The following is a 26034-nucleotide window of genomic DNA, read 5'->3' as shown; positions in this document are numbered from 1 at the left end:
ACTACACCAGGACTGAATCTTGGACATTGTAACCGTAAATCAGCATAAATAAGACTATGATCACTCAGGCTAACATCAAAAACTCCTGAAGTAAGAACAGAACGTGGCTTGTTCGTAAGAATAACATCAATGAGTGAGCTGGATCCCACCACTACCCTAGTTGGTACTTTAATCAAGTTGGTTCGACCATAAACATCCATCAAATCTATAAGAGTTTTGCCCTCTTTGGCACCCTTGTCAGGCCGGGAGAGGTCGCAGTTTGGGTCTCCTATTAACATAATACTTTCGTAATGTTGAGTTGACCGGAGAAGAATGTTTTTAGTTTCATGTTTCCATGTAGTTTTCAACAAGCCGGGGGGTCTTTGCATTCCGATAACAAGTACCTTTTTTGATCTGCTGGACCGGTTTGCACACACAGCGAAATCGATTCAACTACATGACCCTCCAAGTCATATATTCTACCCACAATCAGCCCTCTCCTGACGTAAATGAACACACCACCCCCAAAACGGCTACGATCCTTGCGATACAGGCGAAATCCTTTGATGTAAAAGTGCGATTCAGGAAATGAATGGTCGACCTTGCATTCACTGATTACCATGATGTCGAAGAGACTTTTGAGAATAAGGGACTTCAATTCATAGAACTTAAAACCAGCTACACTGCTGATGTTAATATGCCCAATCTTTAAGTTCTTAGAAAACTTCAGCAGAATCGTAGATAATTCCTCGTCCTCTACAGCTTTAGACGATTCATCAGATGGGAAAGTCAAGGTGTTAGAATCGTCACTTAAACTTTCCTTGAAAAATGGTAATGACGCGACGGCACATCAATTGCAGGTCCACGACACAGGCATGGAAGCAGAGAAAATTCGAGAATTAGCCATAGAACTTGAACATTTAACATGCATCATATCATGACGCATCCAACAGATAAATGATTTTTAGCTAGTGCTTTCTCACAAACGGGACATGTTGGGGCAGTTGACCTTGCTTGGCTTGGTTTACTCACAGGTCCTGGATTTACATTAACATCACCGCAAATGATTAACAGCTCCGGCTGAAAAATCGCATTCGAATTGAAGTAATACACAACAGACCTAGAGAAGCCCTTGCGACAAAACAGTGGACAGGTATTATTAATGCCTCGTCGACAACGCGATAATAGGGACCTTAAACAGTCAGGACGGCAACGCCGAGGAAGACGTCGATTAAAAAATGAATTTCTACTTTTAATCAGAATTTCCAAAATGGCTGCATGTATTTACCATCTCATACGGCGCCTCAACTCAACCTCAACATAGCGTATAAAAGTAGCGTTGAGTTCTAAATGGAAATTAAAATAATTTGCCATCACGGTTTCGGTTTAAATACTGGACACAAAGTTTGGTGATTTCACGTTGTTGTTTTGCAAAGAACGGCTAGGAAATGTACTAAGTTTTATGACGCACGTGCTGGGCTATTGTTCTTCCAATTAGATCTTTGTTTTTCCGCGTCCTCGTTGCCATCGCCGTCGTGGTTTGCTGAAGGTCCCTAATATACCAAGGTGGTGGCCGGCCAAGTTACAAATGCTTGTGGAAAAGTTGGCACCTGTCCAGTCAGTTAGCGTTCCCAACGTTTCAGATGGTACAAAATCATTACTTGGTATGATAAGAAGACATCTCCAATACAACATTAAATGTTGTGACCAACACGAAATTTTGTGGGTTCACCTAAAGCCTAAATGTCTCCCCAGAGGTTTTCCCTGCGTTGTTCTGGCGGTGGTTTACCATCCCAGGCAATCCTCTGCGAATGACAATAGTCTACGAGAATGTCTGTTTGACTCTTTAACCATGGGGAAGGCCCGATTTCCTAGTTGCGCTCTTACCATTTGTGGTGATTTCAATCACTTCAACACTAACAGCCTGAAAAACCACTTCCGGTTGAAACAAATTGTCAAGGCACCTACAAGAAATAACGCTACACTTGACTTGATCATTACAAATCTCCAGGAATTTTACAATTTTACCAGCCATTTTTCCACCATTTGGCTTTTCCGACCATGCAACTGTACTTGCACACCAGAAAACCAGAGCCAAGACTTCGAATTTAACTCAGTATACTGTGTTAATGGTCTTTCTGGAAAAAATTGGTTCTCATGGTAGTTGGCAGCTGAGTTAAACTCGTAATTTTAATTTCCTTTCATACGATAGTTTCCACACCAACCATGCACAGATAAACAGAAACTTTTAATTACTTTTCCACTCTTATTTCCTAAGCTGCGCTATTGCAATTAAGATAAGTATATTTTCTATGCCAGAGCTGTGAATTCTCACCTAAGTTTCCTATTTTTAATGACCTCGTGTTGATTGCATCCGTCCTTTTAATTTGAAATTCTTTTCGTCGCAGAAACAGATGGGAATATTTATTAGTTTTCGTTTAACGTCAAAGAGATCTTTACCGCTTCTTTTGTTCCGATGTTTAATATGGTTGATTTGGATAACAAAAGCGCTTCACACCAGTTGGCTTATAGGCAACTACCTTGTACAGTTTTGTTGATTACATCCTTGATTACAAGCCTGTGTACGCTAGAGGTCATGTCACTTGTTGGCCGGACTTAGAATAAAGTTTACTGTGGAATCAAATGCTGTCCCATCCTTGACGTCCGTACAAGCTCGCTCGAAGTAGACCTCCGTGTACCAGGAAATCGTGACGAGTTTCCGTTCTCGCTGCCAAGTGGCCTCTACCGAGTTATTCCCCCCCCTCCCCTCCCAATTACATGTTGTGCCATCCGCGAAGGTTCAGTTTCCCATTTTGGGTGCGAAATCCTATCGTCACACGGTAGAGCACCGTATTGGCGATCGTCTAGAATTCGTAAGGCGGCGTGCTTGACATAATTAGTAACGAATAAATCCTCAGCCAGTTTAGAAAGACATGGTATAAGGGAAATAGGTCTTAAATCCTTCTTTACGTCTTTAACGGGTTTCCTTTTAGGGATTGGTGTGACATCGGCAAGTATCGACATGCTGGGTAAGCGTTGTTCCTTAAGGAGGCATTTAAGATTTCAGTGATAGGATACGCGAGAAACACTGCGTATTCCTTCAAAAACCAGTTAGGGATACCATCAGGGTCACAGGCTTTAGTTGAATCCAGCTTGCACAACAATTGGTAAACCTGATGTTCAGCAATTTCCAGGAATTCGGGTGGGTCCTCCAAGGGTAGTGGCACAAAAGGGTCATCTATCTGGTATTCTTCTAAGGGTTCTAGGAATGCGCAGTTGAGAGAATTTGCAAGGTCTTCCGGAAGTAGATCGTTAAGTTCAGGTATGTTGATGCTGTTACGTAGGTCGCCTGAGCGTAAGAGTGAGCCACTCAACCACTTAAATTCGTTCCACCATCTTTTAGGATCTTTATCTTTGAGATGTGGGATCTTGGATTTGCAAAACTTTGATTCGCAGAGTTAACGTTTGCGATTGACAATGTTTCTATAAAATTTGTACCGAATGGAATTATAGGGCCCAGGTGGTGAAAGACTCTTTGTCGTTTGATGCTTGATCGTTGACTTGTGCCAGTATATTTACCTAAATTTTCACTAGAATTGGACAACAAAGTACCGAGTTGCAGCTGTACAACTCAACTGGGCTATTCAAATTTTACTAGTGGCTTTTTTATCATTTTAAAACATCGCTATGAAAGAAACTCGCATGAATTGAGAACGCTTAAAATTCTGAAAACAACAAATAAATTGCGTAAACATCCACAGGGTAAAATCACTAAATTTTCCCATAACAACCGAAATCCTCTACGACCCTAGCTTTCCTGGAAATGTTTCATTGCTGGACGAATGTTACAGATGGCAACGGCTCCGTTAGGACTATCTTATTTGATTACAGGAAAGCCTTCGACCTGATCGATCACAAGATCCTTACCGCTAAGCTAAGTACTTTGATCTTGTCGCACTCCATCATTAATTGGATCATCGATTTTCTTACCAACCGTCACCAAAGAAAAAAACTTGGCGAAGGATGTGTATCTGAATATGTATGTATCTGTATCTGGTGCTCCTCTGGGTACCAAACTGGGCCTATGGCTCTTCTTCATCATGATCAATGACTTGTCCATTATCGACTCATCATTATGGAAGTACGTAGATGACACAACAGTTTCCGAAATCATTCCCAAAGGCCAGTCAAGTAACGCTTAAGAATATGTCAATTCTGTGGCGGACTGGTCCGTAGACAACCGATTCCAACTGAACACCGACAAGTGTAAGGAACTTCGTATATCATCATTCTCTAAGAACAATGCTGATCTACCACCTTTATTCATTAAAGGCCATGAACTAGAAATTGTTCAGAATGCAAAACTACTTGGAGTGACTATTACAAATAATATTTCTTGGAACTTAGACATTAGCGAAACTATCAAGAAAGCGTCTAAACAGTTTTATTTTCTTAGACAGCTTAAACGTGCTAGGGTCCCTACATCTGACTTAGTAAGATTCTACACATGTTGTATTAGATCCGTCTGTGACTAAGCTGTACCGGTTTTTCATTCATCTCTGCCTAGTTATCTAATTAATGACTTAGAACGAGTTCGGAAAAGAGCTGTATCTATTACTTTTCCTCACTTAAGTTACAACGAATCGTTAGCATTTTTAGACTTGGATTCACTTTTTGATCATCACAGTTTTATATGCAATTCACTTTTTTTTTATAAAATCCTACACGACAAAGAACATAAACTACACCACCTGCTTCCCCCAAGACATTCCCCTAAATACAATTTAAGGCAAAGCCGAGTGTTTGATATTAGTTACAAAACCAACCGCACCAAGAGCAGTTTTATTAACTTTCAGTGTAATTTAATTAACAATAATAATGTATTTTAGGTTGTATTTTATAGAACATTTTATTTCCAGTAGTTTATAGTACATTTTAGCTACACAGTTATTGTACGTAATTTAGCCAATGCCTACGATGCATGTACAAACTAACAAAGTATATATATATATTTATAGAATAATAATAACAATAATTTTATTGTTATTGAGAAAATTACCAGCCAAGGGGACGCAGCTTATATTGATAGATTATTACTTACGAGAGAGGCCTACTGGACCGCACAACTTTGTATCCTTAGTCCCCATGGACTTAACAAAAGACGCGAATTCAGATCCAAAACTCGCGTCCGCTATAATACGTAATTAGGGCATCATTTACACAATGTAATTGAGTTCTTCGCAACCAATGGTGGTTATTTCGCCCCTTGCACATTCTTGCCTTTTACTCATTATTACATCCTATTATTTAGGTCTGGAATGCATTACGCAATACTATTTATATTTCTTACGTTTGGTATAAATTCAGGTCATTCTGGAAACCTACTAGGACTTTTAGTTTTTATTTAAATACATTCCATCTGAAGAAGGCCGAAGGCCGAAACGTCGCCACATTAAAGCTGGAACAGTTAGAAGTTTGCTTCATGTTTTATCGTTTTACACTTACTTAATATTTTCATTAAAGCACTGTATCCTCCTTGGATCCCTCTACTGGGAGCTCATCGTTTGGTTTAGCTTTATATTCTGTTTATATATAGAATATATATATATATATACAATATATATATATATATATATATATATATGTACATATAAATCTTGAGGTATAATTATATATATATATATATATATATATATATATATAATTATACCTCAAGATTTAGGTTACTTGAACTTTTACTGCAACTCTGAGTTTCATGCCTCTTGCGAAGCAATCGTCAGGCAACTGGGTTCGTATTCCAATGTAGCTAAAAGATGCAATTTGTGTTTGTGGGAAAAATATTTTATCAATTGTAAACCGCAGATGGCAAGTTTAAACAAAAGAAATGAGCTGACATCAGGTTGCAGACATGTCAGGAAATTCCTGTTAAAGAACGAAACGTTACGATAGCGCGTGCAGTATGTTGCGCGCGCATGTACACATTGTTCTGTCTTTTAAATTTCGGTGGATTGTAACCGTTATTTCTGGCAGTTGCCTGACGATTGCTTCGCAAGAGGCATGAAACTCAGAGTTGCAGTAAAAGTTCAAGTAACCTAAATCTTGAGGTATAATCATATATATATATTTATATATATATAAAGTATATATATATATATATATATCTCCCTCTCTCTCTCTCCATCCCTCCCTCTCTTTCTCCCTCTCCAATATTGCAAACATTACACTGATTATATTGTAAAACTTCCCAACATTCCGGGAACTAGTTGAGAAACGTCTAACTGCCATGACGGCCGCTGACCACGGCGAAAAAGAAAACAAAAAAAACACAGAACCATGAATTTTCAGCATGCGGGAGTTTGCGCGATGGAAGACATTCAGAAGGGAAAACAAACACAGACTTGTGCACAGATGTACAAGGGGGGTGGGGTAGGTGGCAGCGCTACAATAGCGTCAAGTTTCGTTTTTACACTCCCATTGCTAGCTCTTCTTACAAGACCAGCTCTGTGATAATTCTAACGAGAACATCTGGCAGTGGCGAAAAGGCCGAGGTATGGCTGGATGACGAGAAGAGCAAAAGGATTTATATCGACTCAAAGTCGATCTACGGACAGAATCGATTAAATACTGTTGCCACGAGGGTAGAGTCGGGATACCATACCATTACGGTTAGAACAGTTCGCGCAGGTAGTTTCCTAGTGAGTGGAGTTCTAATCGGGCCGCCAGACTTTGAAAGACGAGAAGTTTTATAAACACCTGTGGACTATGCATAAAATTGTATTTGCTTAATTCGTATACAGTCCAGTGAATACCCATTGTGCTAGATGACGTTTGTTTTTCATTACGTTTAAAGTGCACCTACACCCAAAAATTATTTTCTTCTAAAAAATTTATGCGTATCTTTTGGAGTAACATGCCACAAAAATTTTTTGATTTGGTGAAATCGTCAAGTTTATACTCCTGTCCAAAGTTCGTAAAATTGGACTAAAAAGCCGCCATTTTGGCCCCACGACCGAGTTTTTGGGGGCATGGGTCAAGTGGCTGCTGTGACGTCAAATCGAGAACTCGAGAATCCGCATTTCGCACATTTCCTTTGTTTCTTTGGGGAAGTTGTTTCGAACTGAGTTTGGAAATGCCAGCCAGATGTGTAGTTGCTGGGTGTAGCAACACCAGAAATTTAAAGCTTGGTGTAGGGCTTCATACCATACCGTATTACGGAGATGATCGTCCTGAAGCCAGAAAGCGTCGGAAGAAATGGGTCGACTTTGTGAAAATGAAACGAGCAAAGTGGGAGCCATCGCAGAGTTCGGTGATTTGCTCAAAGCATTTTATAGCTGAAGACTTCACTCGACGCTTGGATCTCAACATAGAAGGACAAGGAACTCCCCTTACTCCGTGGTTACAACGAGATGACTTTGGGATCTGTGCTATCCCATCTATTCATGCTTCAGCGATAGAAGCACACAGCAAACCACAGAGTGACAGACAACGAAGAATGGTGAGACTATTCCTTTTCGTTTTAGAATTGATTAGTCAGCAGGTCCTAAAGTCATCAACTTCCCCGCTAAACTGCTACTGATTCTTGCCTGTGAAATTCACTTTTCTTCTAGGCTGTTAAAGCGGCAATGAGGGAACATACTGACCTTGCAGCTGAAGGCGAGCCTCAACGGAAAGCGGCGAGAGAGGCCACAACTTCGGGGGCAAGTACGAGTGGTGAAGATGATCATCCTCCAGTCGACGAAACTGTCATTGAATGTTCACATCAACAAAAACAACTCGAGATTTCAAGTAGTGATCCACCTGAATTTGATGACTTGAGTACAGTAGAGGAGTGTGGAAATTGTATGATGCTGAAGGAAACGAATAGGCAATTGTTGAATCGTGTGAAGACTTTGAGTGTGACTGTAGCGAAATGGAGGAAAGAACGCAAGAATGAACTAAGGAAGCATCGCAGAAAAGGTATAACTGAATTTAGATAAAAAAAAATAAGTGCCTTGATTTCCTATCACTCGGGAGAGAACATAAATCATGGGAACGTTCATCAGCCTAGGGTATGATTTGATTTGCCTGTTACTCTTTGTATTTCTACATTCATTCATTTTTCGTTTCTTATCTAAACTTTCTATCAAAATTGATTACTTTTGTTGACAGAGATAAAATGTACAATGTACCAAGCCAGGAGCTCTCAGTAAACCCTTTGTGTCTTTATGAGCAGAGCCCCGGGACATGTTTGCAAATTTATAATATTACAGTCTACTAAAAATACCTATAAATTAACTTTTCTCCGTGTGCTTACAGTGAACCTCCATTAATGTAAGCTGTTGTTCATTACCAGTACTTTACTAAAGATTGTTGCTTCGGTAGGACAACATCAGCATAAATGCCACCAAACCACAGATTTTGCTCCAGGTGAAGAGTTCGGTGATAAAGAAGGTGGGTCAGATTCTGAAGTTGAATCACTTGTGGAGGATGAAGATGGGACAAATACCTTGGATGAAGTGGAGCTGGAAGATTATGAATCAGAGTATAAAACAGAAACTGAAACAGAGACGGAGACAGGAACAGAGTCAGATGAGGAAAGTGGAGATAAATCTACATGGTAATACTATGTACATATTTCCAAATTTGCATTTTGGTGCCTGACTCTTGCACCCAAAGAATGTGAAAGAGGTTTCATCTGCTTCATCTTGTAGTTTACTATTTGAAGTCTTTGAAGTTTGCTTTTGTGACACTTCTGTTAGGGGAAACCTGGAGATGGCAATATAAATATTTTATTTTATTTTGCATATATATGTTTCAGGCTTTCCCTAAAGGGAAAAAACCTTCGCACAGAGCCAAAGCACATCGTTTTCCTGTCCCAGTTATTGCTACTGTTCCAGTTTTGCCATACTTGCAAGGCAGACAATCCAACAGTGGAAACCAGTGAGATTGGTACTGAGGCAGTGGTGAGAACAACATGTAATAACCCGAAATGTCAAAAGAAGAATACTTGGTACAGTCAGCCACTCTTGCCAGGCTATCACATCCCTGCTGGCAACTTTCTGCTTTGCCTGTGTATTCTTCTTACCGGAGGATCAGCGACAAAGGTGTTTCAAATGTTCAACCACATGGGCCTTGGTTGTGTTTCTATTAGCACATTCTTTAATTACCAAAGGGTGTGTATAGCATATTGCAATTACAACTTGAATTTAATAGTTCAAAATTTCTTTTAGGTTACCATCAGTTGATATGTTAAAGACTATATAAGTCAGTGCTTGCTTCAGTAATCCTGTTACCCCACCAAGAGGAATGTTGTTGAAAATTGTTATATTGACACTCAGAGTAACAACATTCCTTTAAATACAGATTGATTTTAAAAATGAAGGAATGGACAATGTCTAGCGTGTCCTACAAATATCTGATACTTTAAAAAGGTGTTTTTGTTATTCCATGTTTATTTAGTTTTATTTTAATATTGTAACTCAAAATTACATTCTAGTCTTCTTCATCAAGGTCAAATCCTGTGAGACTTTCATCCTTATTGACTGGAAATTGTTTTCTGATGGCCATATATGCACAAGCAGGTAAAGGAATCCTCTTCGACCCCAACATTCCATACACCAGCCGTGAGAACTCTCGATAGGAAACACCTCTTAAGAAACTGTAAGAGATCAGTGGAAAAAAGTTTGTTACTATCAGACTTTCGGCCTGGCTAAACTAGAAACACTGTTTCATTGGGATTGCTGCTAAGGTGGCTAAACTAGAAAACCTGTTGCAGAAACAACATTTGTGTGCAGGAAGCAAAAATGGTTTGACAAAAGTAAGAAAAATTTCTTGTTTCTGCAACAAATAACTCTTTTACTTTTCCGCGAGTATTTAATATTGGAAGTGTGATTTACGCAAGTCTAAGAATCTCGAGAATGAAAAAATTAAATTAGATTACTATGGAATTCACAGCAGTTTACATGGCTTACCTTTCTTCGCTGCCTGTCTGTCGATACACTTGTTTCCCTTTGGTTTTGTATTTACCCGCTGCCAACCTTAGACTCCATTTCTGAAGGCAAACCGCTTGAAACCCAGGATGTTCAGTTATACAGGTCAAAGTATCATCAGGGAAAAGGTCTTGAAGGACAAGATCACTCTTCATTGACTCTATGCAACCTTCCAGCTCACTGCAGCAATAACATTCGCTAATGTTTTGAAGGGAAGCAATACCGCAGTTGCTACACTTGCACCTACAACGAACAAACACGAAATTCATTGAAGGAAAAGCCTATGCCAGCAGTTAAAATAAAGGAGGCTTAAAGGTAGGCACAAGATCATGCTAACGAAAAAGTAAGTGCAAATAAGCTTCTGAATGTAAGCAAAGTGAACACGTGTTGCTATCGTACGCACCATTCCCTTACTTCAACCTTCCCATTGAAGCGATCCTTAAGTTTTCGTTCCAGTTCTTCATCGGCCTCTCTCTCCTTGTCATAGTTTGCTGTCCATTCCTCGTCTGCGAGCGGATCGTCCGCATGCGGCGCAACATCTTCGCTTGAAGTTGGCGAAGATCTGCCTGTGAGTAACTCACGCGCTGGCTCCTCTCTTTCGATTTCAATGTCGTATTCAGCGATAAAATCAATTTCTGAGTCCTCCGAGTCATCACTCATTTCTGAATCAGAGGATGTGGTCGACATTGTTAATTAAAGACAATCGGTATGAAGCGCCTGCGGAAACAAGTTTCGCTATACGAAGCCTTCGGATACTAAGAATTTCAGCAGCGTCTCTCGTGGATCGTTCTCGATTTGACGTCACACTCCCGCTCGCCCCAGACTTCTTTCACGCGGTCATGGGGCCATTGAAGCTCGACTTCAACAGGGCATAGAAAATCGACGATTTAACCAAATCAAAAAATTTTTGCTGTATAATACTCCATAAAATACGCTTAAATTTTTTAGAAGAAAAAAATTTTTGGGTGTAGGTGCACTTTAATTAAGCATCGCGATCTGAATTAATAAGTCATACCTACGTTGATAAAAAACTACGTAGATGTAAACAAGTTTGAAGGCCGGAAATCCGAATTGTTAAATATAGCATCACATTCAACTTCTGCTTTAGCTTGTAGGGTCAGTTACTTGAATAAATTGACTCGAACTAAGCGGATAAAAGATTTCACGAAATAATTAGTTGAGCGACTATAACAGAGGACGTTGAAATTGGTAAGTTACGTTTTTATTACCTATCAATGATTAGTCTGAAATTTGATTTGTAGTTATGATATGATTGTCTCTTGACTAAACGTTTTTATCTAAGTTAATTCCAATATCTAAAGGCTTCCATTCAGAAGAATTTATGGCGACGTCATCTTTCAGAATCCATTCATCAATTCGTGGTTACATTCAATTCATACCCATGAGATATGTGTGCGAACAAAACGCATACAATTTGTGTTCGATTTATCATCTTACGGGTTTATGTCGAATTAATTTGATAATCTGCTCCCAGTTGGCTTGTTAGCTCAATTGGTAGAGTGCTGCACTAGTATCGCAGACATCAGTGGTTCGAATCCCGTACAAGCTTGAATTTGTTCAGGTCTGATTTTTACTATTGCTTTAATAGTGCTCTTTACTGCGAGGATCGTGCACAAATACGTTTCTAGAGCCGCAGTTCAGATATATGAATTTCATATATTCATTGTGTTTAATTTGAAGTTGGTGGTATCTAATGGTATTTTTTTCTCTGAAACATCATAGCAGATTGTATTAGAAATTATGGCTTCGCAAATGAGTATTTCCACCATCAATGCGCTTGACTTCAAAGAATTTATTCGAAGGTTTGGAAATGTTGTAGAGGGCACCTCACTTTGCGCAGCAGCTTTGTTCTCCAAAAGACCGTTTGCATCATTCGACCAATTCGTCACAGTGATGTGGCAGCTTTTTGACGACCTTCCAGACCATTGCAAAGAGGGCATTCTGAGAAACCACCGTGACTTGGCCAGCCGCTGGGAAGCTTTATCAGCTGAGTCCAAAAGAGAGCAGACACAGGCTGGAATAAGTATCAAATCCCTTAGTACCAAAGAAAGTCAGGAGATGGAATATTTGAACGAGATGTATAAGAAGAAGTTTGAGTTTCCTTTCGTAATTTGCTCTCGTCTGAACAACAAGGAAGGTATCTCGAAGCAGATTCGCACGCGTTTGAACAATGATAAGGACGTAGAGCTTAAACATGGGATCGAGGAAGTGAAAAAGATAGTGCTGCTCAGAATGAAAGATTTGGTGGCATATGGAAACTCTAAACTCTGAGGGCCGGTTATTGAAACAAAGTTTAGCCGTTGTTTAATTGGACTTTACTTGGATCAGACTTATGTAGCGTTTTTACTCGTTTAATTAATGCATCAGTTTTGGGAGACAAAATTCTTTGGCACTTCTCACAATTTTAAGAGCAGTTTGGTTCGTTATGTAAACAACAGAAAAACAATAAAATGCTTTTAACAATTTTTGCCGAGAGTTCCTATAATGTATAATGAGTATTTGAATGAAGCTCACTGGGTTTTACCTGGCTACTTAGCTAAAAGATCACAAAAAAACGCCTGTGTAGATATGTTTTATCGCATGAGTCGTACGGCCCCCGCTCACGCAATCCTAGAAGGGTCCGGCAACTTGATGCAAGCGGGTCCTGATAATGAAGGCCGACCGGATACGCACCCCCACGCCTCTGTTGCATTTTCCAAAAAGATGAGGCTTGAGAAAATAAGTCGAGCACTTTCGAATTTCCTTGTTCTGACTTGTTATGAAAATAAAGGAAAAGTTTCTTTTTTTAGCTAAGACTAATTTGTTTTGTCTAGCGCACACCCGTCGTGCGTAGGTGAAATGCCCCATTTAACTTCAAGCATTGCTTGAAGCATTAAATAAAAGACTTAGTCGTGAGTTTCGTGTTCTGACTCGTATAGAGGAAGGAAGGAAGGAAGGAAAAGTTTTTCATCATTGTAGTTGTCCGGAGAGCACCTTCCTTTTTAATACGATCGAGTCTTAGTAAGTTTTAAAAATGAATTCAAATTTTTTAATACTTCAACATATGATAGTGTTCAGATTATTAGAAAAAGCCTTGCCGACTGAGTTAAGTGGGGCAGAAAGGTGAAAGATACGCCTCTTTGTCATGACGCACGGATCTCACTGCGTTCGAACAAAATAATTGATTAGCTCGAGCCAAACAATATCCTGTTTGGCATTCCCATTAAGTCAATAATTGCATGACCATGCATGCTGTAGTGTGCTTCTTTTTTCTTTACATTCTTCCTAGCGGTTGAATTTTTCAAATCTGCTGGGAAACCTCCTTTAGCACAGAATGTTCGAAACAAGAAAACTGCTCTGTGGATAAAGTTTCAGAAACGCAAGAACTTCCTTGGATGTTTGGAACGCAGGAAGAACTCTTTTGCAGTTTAATTTTTACGTGCGTAAGGAAGTTCCGGCCGTAAGACCATCCTTCCGGTTGAATATTTTAAGCGAAAGACTAGAATAGAAATACTTATTTGTGACGGCTCCTTGTGATGGCACATTTAGGGTAAACGAGTAGAGGAGACTAGAGCCTCTTGGTCAGAAATTGGTATCACCATGAATCTATTCCAATCTGGCAATTTTGTTTCTTTCCAGCAAGATAGTCTGTGGTCATGGTTTGTTTGTGGGCTCACGACTATTTGCATGATTCTGACAGTTGGATTTAGCAACGCTCTAAGTGTACTACTTCCCGTTTTCATGAATTCTTTCGAGGAAAATCGCGAAAGTACAGGTCAGTTTATCTAATATTTGACAGGTGTAGCAATAAGGGCTGTATATGTTGTTTTACCTAGTTTAAGCTCGAACGCGTTTGTAAGTATTGAATGAAAATAGATTTTTAGATTTAAGACAAGCAAAAATCTGGACCGGACTGTTAAAAAAGTAGAAAAACGATCTGTCGTAGGAAATGCTCTCTCTAACTACATTATTTGGTCCGCTGGGTGAATATTTAACTCTATTATCCGTTGGAGTGAGTTATCCAGCAAGTGAACAAGCGTAGTTTCAAGCACAATTTCCGTGTCAAGATTAGTTCACCATCAGTGCATAAGTAGATTGTTGCGAAAAAATCGAAAAGAAAAGGCAGAATATTGGGTTCTGATAAAATAAGACACTTGGCTCCTGATCATAATTATCTCTTCACTTAATTTTGTAAACAGCAGAACCTGAATTTTAATGGACAACTGTCCAGAGACATGTTTCGCTTTATATCAAAGCAATAGCGCTGTTAGACTCAGTGCGTCTCGCGCTCTAGAAGTCTCAGATGAAAATTAAAGATGGTAAATACATTTTTGTTTTTGTTTCCAGCTTGGATAGCATCTATTATTCATGGCGTAAATTTGATTCTTGGTCCTGTAATGGGCGTCTTCCTCAACAAGTTTGGCTTTCGAGTTACAACAATGGTAGGATGCCTGTTATGTTCTGTTGGTCTCACACTGGGCTCCTCTGCTTCCACTATTCGTATGCTATACCTTGCCTTTAGTGTACCTTTTGCTGTGGGTCAGTCGCTGGTCTTCGTTTCGGGAGCGATTATTGTAAACAACTACTTTGATAAAAGAAAATCCTTTGCTCTTGGGTTGGTTGCATCAGGACAGGGATTAGGAACGATGATTCTTGGTCCTTCTCTTCAGGTGGCAGTAGATGTTTTGGAGTGGAGAAACACCTTTCGGGTGTTTGCTGGCCTTTTGGCTGTTTCATCCCTGACTGGAGTTATTATTCATCAGAGACCGTTTTCGGAAGAAAGAAACGTTAATTCCTCTTCTAAAAAAGCGAGTTGGAATCTTTCGTTACTTAAGAACTCGACCATCCTTGTACTGGTCACAACAGCAACAGCCTACACGTTTTCTCGCCTGGTCCCATATGTGCATCTTGTAAGTAGCTGCAGCTAGTGAGGTGGTCTTAAGTCGTTTTGTTTCATCTTGATTTATGCCAACTTTTTAAATAAGTCCCAGAGCAGGGCTGGAAATCCATCCATAAAAAAGCAACAGGGGAACTAGACTAACTGAAATCCAGCCATATTGACCTCCTGCTTTGTCAATATTGGCCCATTATACTTGGCCAATAATGGCACACTATACTTGGCAAATAATGGCCTGCTATACTCGGCCAATAATGGCACACTTTACTTGGCCACTAATTGCCTACTATACTTAGCTAGTAACGGGTTCACCATACTTAGCCAATATTGGCTTACTATACTTGGCCAATAATGGCACACTATACTTGGCCAATAATAGCACACTATACTTACGCAATAATGAATCACTATGGTTGACCAATAATGGCACCTTATATTTGGCCAATAATGGCACACTATACTTGGCTCATAATAACACACTACACTTATTTAATAATGGATTACTATGCTTGGCCAATAATGACACACAATATTTGGCCAATAATGGCACACTATACTTGGCCAATAGTAACGCACTATACTTGTTCAATAATGGATCACTATGCTTGGCCAATGATGGCATCTTATATTTGGCCAATAATGGCACACTATACTTGGCCAATAATAGCACACTATACTTATTCAGTAACGAATAACTATGCTTGGCTAATAATGGCACACTATTATTTGGCCAATAATGGCAAACTATACTTGGCCAATAGTGGCACACTATACTTGGCCAATAGTGGCACACCATACTTGGCCAATAATGGCATACGTAGGGTGTCTTGAGTGAAGATCTTTAATGATTTTGTTTATGAATGTAGGGATTGTTTTTTTTTTTTTTATTATCAGTATTTCAAAGTTTGGATTATTCACAATTTTTTGTGTATCGTAGAATTCTAATATATTTTCGACTACTCAATGTACAACCTATTGATTATTATTGACTGTCCTTGATTCCCATAGTCTAATTTACATTTCCTGGAATTTTCAGATGAAGCATTGTGATGACCTTGGTATTTTGGCTGACAAGAGCTCGACAATTTACATGTTTATCGGTATATTTGCTTCTCTAGGCCGCATCGGAGGAGGATTCCTGTGCGACATGAACTTCGTAAACAGCCGCCTTCTCCTTCAAACAGCTATTGCCATTATGGCAGCTTCCACAATGCTACTGACTCTGGCAAAGACTTACGCTGGTGTGGTCGCTTATGCAATTTGTTTCAGTTCAGCAGATGGATTAATGATTACTTCAATGATGGTTGAAATCTTAAAAGTCGTGGAGGAAAATGAAAAGGCTTCTGCCATAGGATTGTTTATGCTGTTTTCCGGAGTTTCTGCCTTGATTAGTCCACCTTTGTCGGGTAGGTGACCAATTCTATCTTTCCACTGTCAACATCCCCGGGGCTGAGAATATATCCCCCTCCATTTAAAACCTGTATATATATGTGGTATCATGAGGATATTATGAAGACTCCTTCGCACCCCGAAAAAGTCATGACCAGTAATAACAGGATACCCTGTTAATCTTCTAAATTCCTCTAAGACGTTGTTGTTGGAGCATGCATTTGAACAGCGTTTAAAGATCCTTCCCCTTTAGCCCTCACATCCACGACAGAACCTTTGGAATAATCAATTTGTACATCTTTTGGTTACCTGAATCCTAAGGAAGAGTCTGTTGAAAATATCAAAAGTCAGATGCCTACTAGAAGCTGGGCGCCAATAACAATATTGAACTGAGTCAAACAGGCAGATAGGCTATTAGAGAGATAAATGCGGCACACCGATGTTTGAAGGACTGCAAAATAGACAGACAGACCGACAAAAGACACGTCATCTGCGTGCTATTTAGTTTTTGAGACATTTTGGTATTATCTTTTCTATCAGGTCTAGTGGCTGACACTTTTGGTAACTACATCGTTGCGTTCATCGTGGCTGGTGGAGTTGGAATCGTTGGGTCTCTCCTCCCATTCATTCTTCTTTGTTTGAAACGTGATGCAAGGAGTGACGAACAAGGCATCAATCAGGATGTCTAACGAGGGTGGATGTTAAGATATCCAATCCAATCATGGGCCCATATAACAGCTGATAATCTATAAAAAGTAAACATTTGTAAACTAACCGAGATGTAACGTGCACTCTGATCGGTCGAGAACCTAACGGTTCCTTTTTCTGCGGGTATATTTTGTATGGTTAGTAAATCACTTGTTCATGGAAAATGCAACAGAGCTGATCGACTTTTCAGGCCTGAGGACCATTTCGGACAAGCTCCACGTCTAATCATATGGTTTTTTATAGGACTGCGCCACGGGGAGCCGGGTCGAATGAGTTATACTTTAATATAGTGACTTAAGTTGTCTTGAATATGAACAGTTTACGATTGCTCTACTCCTGGCCATTGTTAGTGGTACATTTTGTGTTTCTTCGGAAAGAACTGTTTGAAGCAGTTAAACGTTAACGAACCACAAAACGAACCAAAAAACGAACCAACGCAGTCAAGAGACATAACGAGCACATTGGAAGTTTGTCTCTGAATTATAGCTGAGGATATTATCAATAAATGACTTCACAACGCTACTAGTACTTTTGATTCTAACGCTTCAAAAGTCGGATAAAAGTAATAGGTAAGTTAGAGTTTTTAGGGTTTCCGTGGACAACCAAATCCGTTCTTTTATTTTCAGCAGCGCTATCTTTTATACTTCTTCGATCCTGTGTTCGATTTCTCTGTTCCTATCATTGTTCAAACGCGCACGAAATTGCTGCAGTATAGCTTCCTTATTGTTTAGACGAGCACAAGTCACGAAATAAAACTCGAACTTCTTTTTGTTCATCTCGTTGAAATATTCCATATCCCGAGTTTCTTCGGTACTAAGGGATTTGATGCTTATTCCAGTCTGTGTCCGCTCGCTTTTGGACTCCACTGATAAAGCTTCCCAGCGGCTTGCTAAGTGACAGTAGTTTCTTAGAATTCCTTCTTTACCATCTTCCGGAAGGTCGTCCAAAAACTGCCACATCGCTGTGACGAATTGGTAAAATGATGCAAATGGTCTCTTGGAGAACAAAGCCGCTGCAAAAGATGAGGTGCCATCCACAACATTTCCAAACCTACGAATAAATTCTTTGTAGTCAAGCGCGTTGATGGCAGAAATACTTATTCGCAAAGCCATAATTTCTCGCACGATCAGTCAATGCTTTAGACAGTTCTGTTATGAAGTCTGTTACAAAAAGAATGCGAAAAGAAAGTTGTCAGTGACTTTTCGCAAAAGATAAAATATTAATAGCGACTGAACGTAGGATTAATAAGGGTCTACGTAACGCAGGGTAAATCTGTAAATAGAACAACCACCACCTAACCTTTACAGTATTACCACACGGGTAAATAACAGTTTTCCCGTGCGCTGATTGGCTAGTTCGGAAGCGATTGGCGAGTAATATTCAACTTCGAGCAGTCGGAGAGTAACCGCGCTTTAAGAGTTTTTTAAAATTTCAGACAGTATGTGGTATATTAACCGAAATGAACTTTTTTTTTGGTTTCTGTTTAGTATATACTAAAACAATTATTCACCTCAGTGTCGGTGAAAGTGGTGGATATTTACATCGCTGCTTCGCAGCACGGTAAATATCCATCTATTCACGTCACTTTCACTTCGGTAGAACATGGCGCTGTAGAATTGTTAGCTATCCCACAGAAAAAAAAGACAATAATATTGACATCAGTGTATTCACGAAAAAGCTCTGTTTTTTCTAATTGAATTCCGTCCACACTTCAACGCATATGGCCAACGTTTTGAAATTTTTCTGTTTTGAGGTGAAGCACCGTTCCAATAGTTCGAGCAACGTTGTTTGGATTTTGACCAAACATCTCGACAGACATAACACCTCAAATCCATGATGTCTGTCATGTAAATACGTCTAGCGTTTACCTTTCTCAACGATTTTTAAATAGGCATGTATCACTGAATTTTCAGTCCAACAAGCCTGTACAAAACAGTAACAGTAAAGCAAGAAAACGGTAACTTACCCTTCGCAATCCTGGTTATTTTGCCAGATCGGAGCGAACCACGCAGCTGTGTGTTTCAGTAGAAAGTGCTGAATCCTGCCGATCCAGCTTCCCTTTGACATTTTCTAAAGTGAATGTCTTTCTCTGTGATTTGCTGAAAATCTGGACGTCTCGTAGAGCCTCTGGAATGCGTACCATTTCTCGTGGAAGAAGACAAGCCAGTGCATGCGGGACAAGCTGGCAAAACTCAATTAAATAAGCTTTTGATCCTCCAAAAACGTACCCTCCGTTTCATATGTTTCGCTGACAGGTATGATCACGTCATTCCTCTGTTCCTTTGTGCAAAGACTTAACCTATTTACTTTTTGTATTATAAATTGCTAGCTGAGAAAATGCATAATGTAGATAATGATGTTATTCCTTCACAATTGAAAGATTTGTTCATCCCTACCGCAAAAATTCATTCATATAATACGCGATCTTCAGCTTCTAACAACTTTTATATTTAAAAATCAAAACTTGAAATTGAATCGTTTTCAAGAATCGGTGCAAAACTGTGGAATGAGATACCAACTAAGCTCCGAACACTACCAAAACTCATCTTTAAAAGGAAAATTCGTACGATCTTGTTTAATATATTAGAATTTGAAGACTCCTACGAAGAATTAGAATCGATGATCTCTAAAGTTAGTAAATACTCTTAGTAGCTTTCACCTTTGTCTCGCCCATCCTACCTTATCTATTTTATCTTATGTATTCACCTCTCACAACATAATTCGCTGCCAACTTGAATTAATCACATAGTTCTTTCCGTAGACTTAATTTGTTTTGGTATTTACCATCTATTTATTTATCTGTAGTTTTTACTGTGTATTTTCTTCTTCTTCTTTTACTGATTATCCTGGCCCGCCTCGACTAGCAATGCTATCTGCGGAGCCAGGGGAATAAGGATTTATTGTCAAATAACAAATAAATATTGTATTGTATTGCAGGTCACACGTGTTGTCGTCTTTACTTTGAATAACAAGCGGTGTTCTACGTGGAGCTCTGATCTTGAAATAAAGATACCTGGAAAATACACGCCAATAAATGCATGAGTGGCATAAAATAAAAGCTAGTAGTCACAATCGATTTCAAGATGAACACACAAGATCGAATTCAAAGCAATCATACAGTTATGTATAAAACATTGAATCAACTTGCCCCATAATATCTTCAATGTCTTTTCACTCAACGCCATGTTAATGATTATAACTTAAGAAATCTTGAAGGAAAACTCTCACTGCCCAAGCCAAATACTAATTACTTGAAACGAAGCTTTTGTTATAGCGGGGCTTGTTTGTGCAATAACTTGCCCCAAGATTTGAAAGGCGTTGGTTCTATTGGGCAGTTTAAACGGGGTATTAAGAAGGTATATGAGATATCGGATTCCCACACGGTAATCATGTAAAACAGTTGTAATAGTTTTAGTTTTTACCTTTAGCTTAACTGATGATTCTCCGTGTATAAGTAAAGTTTTACACATATACACATTACAAGGTATTCTGCGCGCTATTGATCGATAGCGAAGAGTGTAGATCTCAGAATACTATCATGAAATTCGGTCCTACAGCTTTTAGTTAGCAATAATATATCAAACACAACGAATATATGAAATTCATATATCTGAACTGCTGTTATAGAAACGTATTTGTGCAAGATCGGGAGCAGTTGGCTTGTTAACTCAATTGGTAGAGCGCTGCACTCAAGAAGCAACTCAAGAAGCTAGAGTTGCTCGAGGCGCAGATGAGAGCAACTCTTAGGCATCTTTCGTGCTCTCCAAACTTCACGCGTGTTTCAAGTCTCGATCAACGCACGCTAACGCATGAACCAATTGTTAATAGTGATTATGTACAAAATACCGAATCGTACTTTACAAGTATTGAACCAAATAAAAACCAGTAACAGAAACAGGATATTTAACGGAAGAGCTAAGCTTCTATATTTAACCTTGCTATTTAAGTTGCTTCTGTCATTTTAGGATGAGCCTAAAAGACAGGAATCTTTGCAAGGCGGTCTTCACAAAAAACAGCATTTTGTAAATTACGTTGTTTTCGAAGAGCGAGCTCACGATACGTTGTCGCACTCTCATCCCCAGTTTCCGCGGTTTACGCAAGGAACGCCTGGGACCATGACCCCCCTTTTGGCGACCAAAACGGCTTGCATTTTCAGACTAGGGCTTTCCTACAGAAGCCCGAGTAGTTAAACTGTCAATAGAAACACTTCGGCAAGGCTTTCCATTGTTATTTGACAAACAGGAAAACAAACACGCTTTCTTTCTTTGGTTTTAATTTCATCTACTTGGATGTTAACATCATCTTGCCACAGTTTTTGTCTGCTCTTTAATTAAGTAACTCCTGAGGTAACCTCCTGGATTAGTCGTTTCTTCTGAGTGCAACAAAAAAATTCAGTTACCTCTCTTTAGAGAGATCGCTTGCACCCCGAGCTGATTGAGGATGGATGAATCTCTCTGCTGTCAAGATCGAAATTGATTTGAAATTTCACCCGGAGCTCCAATTTAAAAGCTTCTTGGTCCACGGCAGATTTGTGCCACGAAGACGACAAAGAGTCTGGAGATATTGAATATGTTCATCCATGCGGTTGGCCCAGTCTGAAGTTCACAATACAAGCTCATTTTACTTTAAATTACCCGGCTACAAAGTATGGCTAAAATTTATGGTTCACGCGATTACTACGAGATTCAAATATCATAGCAGAATATCTCATGCAGGACAATGCCATAACTCCACATAAAACAAGGAGAGAGAAAAAATATACTTAGCGTATATTTCCACTCTGTCACAGATTTCGCTACTCTTGGTTTACGAATATAGTCTTTTGTAAAATACCTATGAATCTCGGAAAGTTCACGGCGTCACGGCAGACGAAATTATATGCGAATTAGAGAAAGACCCATTTCAGCAATGGACATACGGTTCAAGGTGGAAAGAAATGGGCGACTTGAAACTAAACCGTGAATTAATGTCAAAAGCAATTTAAGTTGGTCATCCTGACCGTTTGAAGAACGTCAGCAAATCAACATTGCTGTCATCGGAGGCTCAAATAGCGCGGGAGGAAAATTGGGAATAGACGAAAAAACTTTGGACGGATTGTTTTTCAAAGTGTTTGTAGACTGGTGGAACAAAACCATTGGTAAAGTTACAAAGTCTCTCATGAAAAGTTACCAGGTTGCCATTGGAGGAACTGGGAGTTACTTCTTCGCCTTTTGCTACAAGACCTTTATTCCAGCGAATCAGACAATCGACCTCGCTTTCATTGATGCCTCTATTAATTTCAATTTGAGAGGAAAAGTTGAAGCCTTTGAAGAATTAACTCGTCAAGTTCTTCGATACCCTTCAATGCCCGCGGTTCTATACATGAGTCTTGTCAGCGGCCTCGGTATAGACCCACGCGGTGTGCGCACACTGATTGCGTTGCATCATGGTCGTAAAACAAAAATCGAGTTATTTGCATCTTGACGTGTTTAGCCTGCGAAGCAAGCCCTGGGGGAAAGGAGGGGGGATTGCGGAAAGCGGAATTTGCGGACGGCAGAGGGAGGGCTTGCCACAGACCCCCACTAACCAACGAAGTTTCCGATCTCATATGGACGAAAAATTCCCATTGGCTGAGAGCAACACGTTGTCAATCAACCCTCGAACCAAACAGTCTTCGTGGCGACTACCTTTTAGAAAATGGCAGACGACGGTGATTTCGAGAAGTTCTGCCCTCAAGAATCGATGTCGAAGTAGAATATTTGTGGCAGCTATCCACTTGTTCAAGCTCAGTGCCTTGATAAGAATGGCGTCTTCATTCTCAAACTTGCCCTTAACCACAACATTGCAAAGTCGATGGACTTTGGATCTAAATCATCAATGTTTAAATTTGTATCCATCGCTGAGGTTGAGGGTTGTCCTTTCGTCAGCGAGTCAAACAACGCTTCCCTGCTAGATGTAGGTTTTGCATGTGCCGGGGAGCGGACACGCAAGCTTTTTCTACCTGGACTTTTCCTGTCGGCGTTGAGAACTTTCATTTCGACGAAACATCACGGGAATCCGAACATTGAGAAGCGGCCTTATTCAAAAATTCATAAGACTGGCTAAAACTGTTAGCTTTTCTTGCACAAGGAAGGCATATAATTTGAGATATGTGCGACTTATTTTCGAAGTGAACACCGACCGTTCGAAGGCGATCGGCGAAGACACACTGAAATCTTCCCTTTGACTCTGATTAAAAATGTTCACAAAACACTTGAAGCCACTTCGAACGTTAATTCTTGAATCTACTCCACTAAACCGACAAACTACGTCTTTCGGATTAACTTTTGGCTTTCTCCCTCTCTTAGATTTTGATACCAGATTCTCCTAGTCGTCTGACATTTCTCACTCACGTGGAGTTCTCGTTAACAGCGCTTTCTGATTGGTTAATTTTAAGAGGCGCTGATTGACATATGCAAGAAGATATGAATATGAAAATAGGGGGCGTTTCGTTGGTTAGTGGGGGTCTGTGGCAAGCCCTCCCTCTCCCCTCCGCACATTCCGCTTCCCCCAATCCCCGCTCCTTTCCCCCAGGGCTTGCTTCGCAGGCTATGACGTGTTGGATTGAACATCTTTGATGGCAGCGAGATACGGCGTGAATATACGTAGATTGTAATGGGGATTCACTTTCTGTTGCCATTCCTTCGAAAGTTAAAACGTTTGACGGGCCTGCCCGACTCCTGTCATTCCTGGGTGACGAATTCGTTCTTAGGAGGCAACTGACGTTATTAGGAAAGATTCGAGACTGCAATCTGCCCAAGAATCTCGACACAAATGGCAACAGTTTCACCCACAACCGATGGCGGAATAAATAATTTCAAATACAGAAATTATATTCCTAGATGCGAGCTTCTACTATGAATTGACCCTTGACATGCAAACGCATATTAGAGACAGAGACCTTGTAATAGACGAACTTTTTCCACCGAGCGTAAATACGGGATTTGTAAAAGGAGAAGCCCGACGCCTCCTAAGAACGAATTTATCGCGCTCCACGTTTAGTAAAAACGTACAGAGTTTCAAACTACCCTTCGAGAATGGAGGAAACCTATATGAGGATTTTGAGAAACGTATCTCTGGAGTTATTACTTTAGGATAGAAGTATACTCTGAAACAAAGAAAATAGCGCAATATTGCCTTTTGTAACACAATCTCATCCGGCTTTGCCAAATCTTAAGAACATACAGATGGGGAATTATGACAACTCAAAACTGACCCTTATTATCACATTGCAAAGGAAAGTCATCAAGAGATATCCTAATAGGAGATAAACTTTGAGGGTAGAAGATTTAAAAGCGCTAGCGAATGGTAGGAGACGCACAGGCCTATCAACACCTTTCAACGGTCGACTGCCTTTTTCTTTCGGCTTTCCGGCGTGTCGCCTCACGCAAGGTAGAGGTTTTCATTGATCAAGTGACTCTTTTCATTGCTGGGATTAAACTGTCCTTCATTCAATGATCAAGATGAAAGATTTACCACACAACACTCGCGATTAGTTAATTTTCCTTCACTTCAACTCTCCCCATTTCTACCGCTTTTACCGCCTTATTGAAAATAAGGCTACCACAATGCAATGCAATCGGAGTGCGCACATCGCCTGGTGTAGACCCAAAAACCAAGAGTTATAAACCCAACATGCATTAACGTAGATAATTATGGCCAAACTGAAGTGGCGCGACACTATAGTATAACCTCTTTCAGTTTGAAGGAAGTTCTCTGCCGCAAGGAAGAAGGTCAATGGAAAGCAGGTCGTAACCAATATGGCTGGTAGTGATGGCCGCCATGTTGGTGTCAGGGCGCATGAGCTTGTTTCTATGGTAATGATTGACTACGTTCGCGGGGTTTTTTAATCAGGTTTTGAATGACATAAGCCCAAATATAAACTATCATTTTACGCCTTTACCAGAATTGTTATCCGGCTAAAACGAGACACTGAAGTTCTAAAACAACCGCTTTGCTGGACCGGGATTAAACCAAATATTTTCCAGGATCTTCATCGCCCCAATATCCAGATTCAAATCACACAGAACTATGGATTTTCACCGTACGGGAGTTTGCGCGATGGAAGACATTCAGAAGAGAAAAAAAAAACACAGGCTTGCGCACAGATGCGCAAGAAGGGTGGGGTACGTGGCAGCGTTACAGTAGCGTCAAGTTTCGTTTAGACACTCTCAGTAATAGCTCTTATTAGAAGACCAGGGGCCCGTTTCTCGAAAGTCCTGGTCACTTAACGGACCCACAAAACTGTTCTGTTTTCATTCAAGATGGGGATTTCAACAGTTTTGAAAATAATAAAACTGTCACCTTAAGAAACAAAATGGACTAATTTGTGTGCTAGAACCTGCTTTTCTATCCTTTAAATTTTGATTTGAAAACTTGGCTTCGGGCCCGTTAAGTTACCGGGACTTTCGAGAAACGGACCCCTGCTCTGTAATAATTCTCTCGAGAACATCTGGCAGTGGCGGAAAGGCCGAGGTATGGCTGGATGACGAGAAGAACAAAAGGATTTATATCGACTCAAAGTCGATCTATGGACAGAATCGACTGAATACTGTTGCCACGAGGGTAGAGTCGGGATACCATACCATTACGGTTAGAACAGTTCGCACAGGGAGTTTCCTAGTGAGTGGAGTTCTAATCGGGCCGCCAGACTTTGAAAGACGAGAAGTTTTATAAACACCTTTGGACTATGCATAAAAGTGCATTTGCTTAATTCGTATACAGTCCAATGAATAGCCATTGTGCTATATGACGTTAGTTAAGGAGAACTCATCCACAAGCCTCTAAGCATTATATCTTTCTCCAATTTTTGCTGGCTTTATGTGGTTTCACAAAGGAATTCTTGTGACCTTAGTATTTGCCAATACTTTCTCATAAAGATGAATCAGCTAGCACCTTTAAATTCATGCTTTATGGTAAATTTGACCGTTCTGACGTATAAATTCGTTGGGTATATTGAGGCCGTCAGGCTTCACTGGACATGACGGAAATCGAGCCTAATAAATCGTAAGATAATTTTTTTTAACTGAGTTGATCAGATAAATTTACCACCGTAAAGAATTTTTCAAGCTGACG

The 26034-nt window shown here is 40.0% G+C and overlaps 4 protein-coding genes and 3 pseudogenes across 5 annotated transcripts; 5 read left to right on the top strand and 2 right to left on the bottom strand.

Moving 5' to 3' along the window:
- The window catches only part of LOC148724188 (uncharacterized), a 12452-nt pseudogene extending 5631 nt beyond the window's left edge, over nucleotides 1-6821 (top strand).
- A 7-nt stretch (nucleotides 6822-6828) lies between these two features.
- On the top strand, nucleotides 6829-9322 carry LOC148724187 (uncharacterized). The gene is made up of 3 exons (XM_088733997.1): nucleotides 6829-7935; nucleotides 8341-8575; nucleotides 8777-9322. Exons 1-3 carry the CDS (start codon nucleotides 7602-7604, stop codon nucleotides 9186-9188), a joined length of 981 nt encoding a protein of 326 aa, XP_088590123.1. The 5' UTR covers nucleotides 6829-7601; the 3' UTR covers nucleotides 9189-9322.
- A 66-nt stretch (nucleotides 9323-9388) lies between these two features.
- LOC111344775 (uncharacterized) lies at nucleotides 9389-10634 on the bottom strand. The gene is made up of 3 exons (XM_022952029.2): nucleotides 10351-10634; nucleotides 9930-10190; nucleotides 9389-9616 (listed from the first exon to the last, which is right to left on the bottom strand). The coding sequence occupies exons 1-3, from the start codon at nucleotides 10632-10634 to the stop codon at nucleotides 9451-9453; spliced, it is 711 nt and encodes a 236-aa protein (XP_022807764.2). The 3' UTR covers nucleotides 9389-9450.
- Nucleotides 10635-10930: 296 nt separating this feature from the next.
- Nucleotides 10931-12433, top strand: LOC111339302 (2-oxo-4-hydroxy-4-carboxy-5-ureidoimidazoline decarboxylase). 2 transcript variants are annotated; one of them, XM_088733998.1, is made up of 2 exons: nucleotides 10931-11156; nucleotides 11694-12433. In XM_088733998.1, exon 2 carries the CDS (start codon nucleotides 11709-11711, stop codon nucleotides 12237-12239), a length of 531 nt encoding a protein of 176 aa, XP_088590124.1. In that variant the 5' UTR covers nucleotides 10931-11156; nucleotides 11694-11708; the 3' UTR covers nucleotides 12240-12433. The 2 variants fall into 2 exon arrangements, with proteins under 2 accessions (XP_088590124.1, XP_022801668.1); XM_022945933.2 differs by having other exon boundaries at nucleotides 11691-12433.
- Nucleotides 12434-13486: 1053 nt separating this feature from the next.
- On the top strand, nucleotides 13487-17716 carry LOC148724186 (monocarboxylate transporter 12-like). Its single transcript, XM_088733746.1, has 4 exons — nucleotides 13487-13722; nucleotides 14295-14857; nucleotides 15881-16250; nucleotides 16774-17716. The coding sequence occupies exons 1-4, from the start codon at nucleotides 13548-13550 to the stop codon at nucleotides 16920-16922; spliced, it is 1257 nt and encodes a 418-aa protein (XP_088589872.1). The 5' UTR covers nucleotides 13487-13547; the 3' UTR covers nucleotides 16923-17716.
- LOC111338703 (2-oxo-4-hydroxy-4-carboxy-5-ureidoimidazoline decarboxylase pseudogene) lies at nucleotides 17580-18053 on the bottom strand (annotated as a pseudogene).
- A 3360-nt stretch (nucleotides 18054-21413) lies between these two features.
- LOC148724185 (uncharacterized) lies at nucleotides 21414-25984 on the top strand (annotated as a pseudogene).
- The last annotated feature ends 50 nt before the right edge of the window (nucleotides 25985-26034 follow it).

The sequence above is a fragment of the Stylophora pistillata genome, chromosome 9, assembly GCF_964205215.1.
Source record: "Stylophora pistillata chromosome 9, jaStyPist1.2, whole genome shotgun sequence".
NCBI lineage: Eukaryota > Metazoa > Cnidaria > Anthozoa > Scleractinia > Pocilloporidae > Stylophora > Stylophora pistillata.
The sequence above is the reverse complement of the archived record's forward strand: the minus strand, read 5'-3'. Positions and strand labels throughout refer to the sequence as shown.

Coding starts and splice junctions, on each gene's coding strand:
- LOC148724187 (XM_088733997.1), top strand. CDS start 7,602: ATGAGGGAACATACTGACCTTGCAGCTGAAGGCGAGCCTCAACGGAAA. Junction 7,936..8,340: donor AAGGAAGCATCGCAGAAAAG/GTATAACTGAAT, acceptor TTGCTTCGGTAG/GACAACATCAGCATAAATGC. Junction 8,576..8,776: donor AGTGGAGATAAATCTACATG/GTAATACTATGT, acceptor TATATGTTTCAG/GCTTTCCCTAAAGGGAAAAA.
- LOC111344775 (XM_022952029.2), bottom strand. CDS start 10,634: ATGTCGACCACATCCTCTGATTCAGAAATGAGTGATGACTCGGAGGAC. Junction 10,191..10,350: donor AAGGTTGAAGTAAGGGAATG/GTGCGTACGATA, acceptor TGTTCGTTGTAG/GTGCAAGTGTAGCAACTGCG. Junction 9,617..9,929: donor CAGACAGGCAGCGAAGAAAG/GTAAGCCATGTA, acceptor GATCTCTTACAG/TTTCTTAAGAGGTGTTTCCT.
- LOC111339302 (XM_088733998.1), top strand. CDS start 11,709: ATGGCTTCGCAAATGAGTATTTCCACCATCAATGCGCTTGACTTCAAA.
- LOC148724186 (XM_088733746.1), top strand. CDS start 13,548: ATGAATCTATTCCAATCTGGCAATTTTGTTTCTTTCCAGCAAGATAGT. Junction 13,723..14,294: donor GGAAAATCGCGAAAGTACAG/GTCAGTTTATCT, acceptor TTTTGTTTCCAG/CTTGGATAGCATCTATTATT. Junction 14,858..15,880: donor TGGTCCCATATGTGCATCTT/GTAAGTAGCTGC, acceptor TGGAATTTTCAG/ATGAAGCATTGTGATGACCT.